The sequence below is a fragment of the Echinops telfairi genome, unplaced genomic scaffold, assembly GCF_000313985.2.
Source record: "Echinops telfairi isolate 266 unplaced genomic scaffold, ASM31398v2 ScPeMD7_7467;HRSCAF=8505_1, whole genome shotgun sequence".
NCBI classification, from domain to species: domain Eukaryota; kingdom Metazoa; phylum Chordata; class Mammalia; order Afrosoricida; family Tenrecidae; genus Echinops; species Echinops telfairi.
Window position 1 is genome coordinate 42,590,632 of NW_022111368.1, and position 7,607 is coordinate 42,598,238.

The window sequence follows — 7,607 nt, forward strand, 5'->3', positions numbered from 1 at the left end:
TTTCTTCATTTTTCTTTCAAAATGGCGGCCTTTAGACGTTCACGATCAGCACCACGTGCGTGTGCGCCTGCGCCTCCCGCGGCCATTTCACCCAGCAGCCCCAGCTCGGCGTCGGCTCCGCGTGTTGGGCCTACAACACTTGCAACGCCTGCGCACAAGCCCCCGAGCGCCGTCGCTCCTCCCTCAAACTGAGTACGCCTGAAACCGCACGTTCCCTTCCCTTCCCTCCCCCTCTGTCTCCGCACCGTCCTCACCCCTTTCCTGTGAGATTCTTCCGCCAAATGGAAGCCCTATCTTCGTTCGACAGCCTACGCACTTGAGGAGCAGTCAATAGACACGTACAACCCTAGGTTTCTCCATTCAGTTTGTCTGTACGCCATGGAATTTTCCCCCTGGACCCCGGAGTTGATAGGCGATTGGGACTTTTTGCACATCGTGAAACCACAATGTAAAGAATGGGCCGGTGGCGGAGGGATCTCTCGCTTACACTCTGTGTACTTTAATTTAAGGGGGGGCGGGTCGCCCTGGAGTCGGAAGAGAGAGGGAGGGAGAGAGGGCGGGGACAGTCGGGGAATTGTTTTTTTTCTCTTTGGCCACGCCCTCACTCAGCTGACCAATACTTGTGGGATATTTCCTCAGGGGCCACGCCCATCTCCCTTGCCCCAGCCAATGAGAGTTGGAAGCGGCTCCGAGGGGGCGGGTTTGGGAGGCTGTGCGTGTCTTGTGAGAGCTCTTGAACGAAGTCAGAGCTAGAGTCGCTCGGCGGCTGCAAGCTCTGGCCGCTGCCGGTGACTCAGGCAGCTGGGACTGGGAGGCGGGGTAAGAGCGCCTCGGCCTCAGCTGAGTGGAGAGGAGGAAGAAAGGTAAGGTGGCCCTGGCGTGGCTGAAGCGGGACGAGGGTCGTCAGGGGGGGTCTTCAGCCAGGAGGGGTGGCGAGGCGGGGAGGACCGACAGGGCAAGTGCGGAGTGTCTGACGCGAACCTCCCCTCCCTGAGGGGCCTCCCAGGGCAGGGACCCAGCTGCCGAAGACGGGCTCTCAGCGTTGGGGGCCTTTTCCTTTTTAGGGTGAGGGGCGAACACTTCGGAATTTCCCTTATGCCGCAAATACCCCCCGCGTTCCTTCTGTGTCTGGGTTTGAGATTAGGGAAAAGCGAAACTTGAGAGCGCGGGTCACGCGGTGCTCGGGCCTGTGTTTGCGGTGCGGGGTGGGCCGGGTGGGGGGGGCGGGGATGGCGCTGGTGGAGGGCTCGAGTGCGGGGTTTGCGCTCGCGCTCGGCCGCCCCCGGGGGGTTGGGCCCCCAGAGTAGAGCCAGGGACCCCCCCTCCCGCCACCCACGCACCGCGTACTCTTCCTGGCCCCCTCCCGACGACTGCCCCCACCTCATTTTGTTTTTGCAGGGAGGAGCCCTTCCTGCGGGCGTGGAAACCATGGTGCTCACGCTCGGAGAAAGTTGGCCAGTCTTGGTGGGGAGGAGATTCCTCAGTCTCTCGGCCGCCGACGGGAGCCAAGACAGCTGGGATGTGGAGCGCGTCGCCGAGTGGCCCTGGCTTTCCGGGACCATTCGAGCCGTCTCGCACAACGACGTTGCCAGAAAGGATCTGAAGGTAAAAACGGCTGCGGGGCCTAGGTTGATTCGGACGTTTGGTGTTACCTTGGTAACGCGACAGTCTGCGCCCCCACCCCCCTTTTTCTGAAGCCGGCGACCTGAAAGTTGGCATTGATCTGAGGCTGCAGAATAGTAGCCCTTTGAAATGGTGGTGTAGAGCGAGGTGTGTTTGGCCTGGAGCTCCTTGCCGCTGTGTTAAATAATGGGCTTAGCGTTGTTCAGACATGCTTGGGTATTGCCAGCGCAGTGCCTCCCTAGTGTTGGTTAGTTTTCAAAGCAGTACTGTTGGTAGCATTAAGTTGGGCTAGTGCTTGGCGTTTGTAATCAGAATTGAGGGCTAATGCATTCAGTATGCTTTTAATTTGTGCCTCGTAATTTCTTCTCTCAACTTTTTAAACCTTCAGGTTTGTTAGAAATGGAGTGGAGGAGGAGGAGCTTTGTTCTGTTTGGCATATTAAGGTGGGGTATTTGTCCGTATATGGTAGGTCAGGGCAGGAGTGGGTTTCTGGTTGCTTGTGTTCAGTCTGGTGGGTGGGTGTAGGTTATGACCATATATGGATGAATGAGGTGGAGCTGCTCTATATATGGTGTGTTGGGGGAATGGCTTCAAAATATTGCACTTGAGTGTTTGGGCGTGGAAGGAAATGGGAACAAGTGCAGCAAATGATTTTAATTTGAATGTCGTTCTTAAGCATTTTCAGTTAGATCTGTTGAAAGAAAGATGAATTCTGGTTTTATTCCTTAATAAAAGTATTGGTGTGAAAGGGCTCTCTGGAATAACCCGTGAGGAAGCCATTGTACCAACAAAGATTTCTTTGTGCAAAAAGTAACTGGAAAAAAGTTCTTAGCAAAGAAACCGAAATAGTGGTAACCTTAAGTTAGCTGTCAGAACAGACCGCATCTCCATCCTGGGCACTGGATGTGTTGTTTTCAGTTTTTTCACTTGGTCGTCATCTTTGCTTTTTCTTGAAAATTGCGCTCACACAAACCAACCAACTTCCAGTATTAGTTGAATATATTGATTCTGAAACCCTGCTCATTTTAACATTTTCATGGTGACAGTACATGTCCTTACTAGTCTTAGCAAGAATCTTGTGAGACTGGATGTTTGATTTGAGCTTCATGTACCTTGTTTTCCTGTTTAAATGGAATCATGACCACTTCAAAGTCATGGTCTTTAATCCTTACAGCCGTTCTTCCAGGGTTTGTGCTCCATTCTACAGACAAAAAGACTGGGGAGATTAAGTAAGGCTTGCCTCCAAAGCTCAACCTCTTGATCATTGTTCTTCATAACCACAGAATGTGCTATAAAAGTATTCTAGGAATACACTGCGAGGTGTATTTTTTCTTTTTCTTTTTACTCACTACCTCCAGCAAACCAAGCTGGCATTTATAGAGAAATTGTAGTATGGCTCAAGGATGCCCAACTTCCCCCCCCCCCCCTTTGGGCTAATAGCCTTTGTACATAAAATAAGCTTTGTACTAGATTTCAATCATAGCTGTTGTGGTTTATTTCACCTGCCAAGTGAAATTTTGTCCAGTGTATTTGTTTTATCTGATTTGAATGGAAACAAGATTTACTTTTTAGTTCTAGTCTTTTGTTATTTGGCAAATAGTGACTAGGTGTTCTTGTCCCTGACAATGAGGACCTGTTGAGATAGGCAGGAAGTTCTTTACATGTATTTTTTTAACTGTCATATTATCTCCACTATCTGCCCTAAACCTTTAAGGCAGCAGTTCTCAACCTGTGGTTCGTGACCCCTTTGGGAGTCGAAGGACCCTTTGAAAAACACATTTCCCATGATCTTAGGAACCAAGACACTGTTTTTCTGTCCGTCTCCAGGCAGGTCTGCCCACATGCAGATAAGCCCACATATGAGTGCCCGGCATGAAGATTGTTACCCATGCTACACCATGCTTCAAGTCAAAAATTTCATTTGGTTGTCATTAGAAATAAATATTCCACAATATATAATTACATAATGTTTTTGTGATTAATACTATGCTTTAATTATGCTCAATTCATAACAATGAAAATACATCCTGCATATCAGATATTTACATTACTATTTATACAATAGCAAAATTACAGTTATGAAGTAGCAACAAAAATAATTTTATGGTTGGGGGTCACCACAGCATGAGGAACTGTATTAAAGGGTCGCAGCATTAGGAAGGTTGAGAACCACTGCTTTAAGGTGATATTTTTAGAAAGAGGAATTAAATTTAGAAAAAGTCTTGTTCAGAGTTGCATAGTTAAGTGATTGAAGTAGAATTTGAACCCAGGTTTGTCTGTGTTTTTGCTGCTGCATCTGGAGACAATGGGGATTTTGACTCAAAAGCAATTAGACTGTTGATTTTTGTCCTATTCCTATGTAAAGTATGTACATAATGATTTTTGTTTTTTAATCTAATCATGATTTATACATATTTCCTGAGTTGAATAACAGCAGAAATAATTGACTTAAGTTTAGGGCTCATGTATTAATGAGGAAATGGGATTTAAAACACTGGAATCTGATTGTGCTTGGTGAGATGCAGGCAAGAACTAAGTAAGTAAGACCAGGCTTTCACCTGGATTTTTTTGGGCGCTGTTTTTTATGTAGGTGAGACAGTTCCTGATCAAATATGACTACATAAAATTTGAGTAGTATTTATAATACTAGTTGCTGTTGCCTGTGATCATAATTGGCTTGTGATATATGGCAACCTCATGCACAATCCCCTGCACAATGATAATCAAATTGTTGTAATCCATAATTTTCATTAGCTGTTTTTTGGGAAGTAGATTCTTCTGATAGGCTGGAAGTGCCACTGAAACCTGTATAATATATCATAACAGCATGCATAACAGATGGGTGGTGGCTGTACATGGGTGCATGGGTCTTCCTCATGCAAGGGAAAAATTCTGCCACTGAACTGCCCCTGCCCTCTCTGCTTGCTTAGTTAGTTGAAGTTGATATCTAGGCTAAAGATAAATGCTTCTCCTAAAGAGAAACTTTGTAACAAAGTCACTTAGAAACTAAAAGGACAAGTGTGTTTAGTGATAGATTACAACGAAATTAAATTGATGGCACCATAACTGTAGGTAATAAGATTAAGTGTTTATTTGATAATGCTTAATCTTCACAAATATTTTAGGCAGTAGCCTACATTTTTTAGATCAAAAATTGAGATTTAAGTAAGTTAAATAGGTTAGAGTATGTCTCCAGACTTTCTTAAGCACCAAGCTTTAATTTCCAGGCGGAATGAGGTTGTTTTTGTTGTTACCTGCTGTCAAGGTGGCATCCCAACTCTTGGTGACCCATGTACAATGAAACATCATGCTGCCTGGTCCTGCATCATTGCCATGATTGATGGATTGGACAATTGGGATCCATAGAGTTTCACTGGCATATTTTTTTTTAATTAGATCACCAGACCTTTCTTTCTAGTCTCTCTTTAGTTTGGAACAGGAGTTCTCAACCTGTGGGTCGTGACCCCTCTGGGGGTCAAAAGACGCTTTTACAGAGGTCGCCCTATTCATAACAGTAGCAAAATGATAGTTCTAAATTATCAACGAAAATAATTTTATGGTTGGGGGCGTCACCACAACATAAGGAACCTGTATTAAAGGGTTGTGGCATTAGGAAGGTTGAGAACCACTGGTCTCTGGAAGTTCTGCTGAAACTAGTCCAGTTTCACAGCAGCAGGCAAAGCATTCACTGACTACTGCTTACATTGGCTGGAAATGAACCCTGTTTTCCTGTATGAAGAGTAAGACTTCTACCTTTGTACTATCACTAAAGTTCAGGACTTTTGTTTCTTGGCCAGGATATTCTCAGCTTCTGGAACAGTGTTTGGCCTACAAAGGGTGATCTAATACTTGAGTGAATCAAGGATGGAATCATAAAGTCAATGGGAAAGTATACCAAGGGCTCAATAGAAAGTAAATGTCTAGAAGAGAATGAGGGCAACATATGTACAAACAGCCTGATTCAATTGATGTATGAGTTATATGAGCCCCTAATAAAAGATTTTAAAAAGTTAATAGGAAAGCAGCTTAGAAATCATCTGATTGGATGTTGGCATTCTATTCATTTGGAAAGACTACAGCTCTTAAATGGGTGTGCTTGTAGGGGGACCTCTCCCAACCTTTTATCTGTCCTACTCTTCCTGTTGTTTCTTAACTGACTTGGTTCACATAATTATGCATACTTCATTCCCACATGTCTGAAACCCACTTCCATACTTGTATCTTCGTCCCATCTTAGTCCTCAACGGGGTCTTTAATAAATAGAGTGTCACCACTTTTTTTTCTTTATAATTAGGTGCTTTGACTTGTGCCAAGTCTTTTTTATCTTTGCATACAATTGGAACTTGATTGGTGGAGTCTGCTGCTAGACAGATGAGAAACTCATGGCACAGTGCAATAAAAACTGCTTATTATTAATAATCAAAAGTTATATCTGGAGTTTTATATAAGCATTTTATTGAAGACATAAATAGATGGAAAGGAATGGATTTATTTATGAAATATTGAAGTAAGTGGTACTCTGCATCTAGTCCAGAGTATAAAGTAAATAATGTATTTGAAAACTTGTTGACCAAAATTCATGCCAGTCTGTATGTGCCTACTTTTAAACTTGGACATTATTTGTTTCTTCCTGATGGCCTTCATATCATATACTCAAGTGAGATGAGTGTATGTCAAGTGGAAGGTTTTGAAGTTAGATATAATATTAACTCTTGTATATCAAATAGATTTTCTGTTGGGGAAAAAATAGCCTGGAATAATTTGATTTATCCAACATCTGCTCAAGATATTTGCTAGACTAATGAAGCACACGTTTATAAAATATCTTATTAAAATAATGGCAAATTCAGAAACACGGTAATAGGCTGTGAATTATAGTTAATTGACCTCTTTCTGACCTTTGGAGGCAAAGCATAAATAGCATCATCTCAGTGGGCTGAGGGAGCATAGTGGAAAGAACACAATCTGAATTTGTATATCAGTTTGTACAAACTTGGTCAAGTTATTTTAGTCTTCCTGAGCATTAATTTTTATCTCTATGTCTTTTAATAGAAGTAGCTGCAGAAGAGGTTTCTCAGGGTTAGGGGCAGTATCTTTATAGAGCCTCATACCGCAAGGCACAAATGAAAGACTCATGGTATTGACAGGAAACTTTGAAAGAGTTTAAAAAGACTCACAACTTGTTAATTTAAAGACTTGTTTGTTAGGTTTTTTCTGCTGTTTCAAACTAAAGTTAATGTGGATTTTTGACTAATGCCATCTGATATTCGCAGGTCATAAATCATTTTTAAGGTGCTAAACTGTCACATCATTCAAGAATTAGGATATGAAGAGGACTCTGTCTCAATTATGATTGAGGGCTAATCTTTAAGCATTAAAGAGTGTTGAGAATTGTGATTGTCTTTTAAGTTTTTGAAAATATTAGTTCTTCACTATTTTTTAATTTTTTGAATATTAGATATGAAAAACCCCCTCTTGTTCAATTTCTTAATGAAGTGAGCACTGGTAAATTAAAATCTGAATTACCATAGAGGTCTTCAACAGTTTGAAGACCTGTTGTTTTATGTGTATTATCTTGCCTTTTTAACAATTAATTAAGGGGTCAGTTCAACTCACTGCCATTGAGTAATGCTGGCTCATAGCAAGCCTATTAAACAAAGTAGAAATATCCCTATGGGTTTCAGAGACTAAATCTCTTTTTTTTCCCCCAGAGACTAAATCTTTATAGGAGTAGAAAGCCTTGTCTTTGCCCTGTTGAGGCCTGGTGGTTTTGTACTGCTGACCTTGCAGTTAGCAGCCCAACAATACAAATTGATTTCCTTTACAGTCCAATGTATTTTCTTTAATTATTTTATTGGAGGCTCGTAACAATTCTTAGCATAATCCACACATACATCCGTTGTGTCAAGTACATTTGTTGCCCTCATCATTCTCAAAACATTTGCCTTCTACTTTAGCCCTTAATATCAGTTGCTCATTTTCCC

The 7,607-nt window shown here is 42.8% G+C and overlaps 1 protein-coding gene across 2 annotated transcripts in view; it reads left to right on the top strand.

Annotated features, from left to right (window-relative positions):
• Positions 1-760: 760 nt before the first annotated feature.
• KDM3A (lysine demethylase 3A) overlaps positions 761-7,607 on the top strand; it is a 59,426-nt gene continuing 52,579 nt past the window's right edge. For both annotated transcript variants that reach the window (XM_045283861.1, XM_004707952.3), the window contains exons 1-2: positions 761-863; positions 1,399-1,605. In XM_045283861.1, coding sequence (XP_045139796.1) covers positions 1,429-1,605 — 177 coding nt within the window. In that variant the 5' untranslated portion in view covers positions 761-863; positions 1,399-1,428. The remainder of the gene's footprint in view (positions 864-1,398; positions 1,606-7,607) is intronic.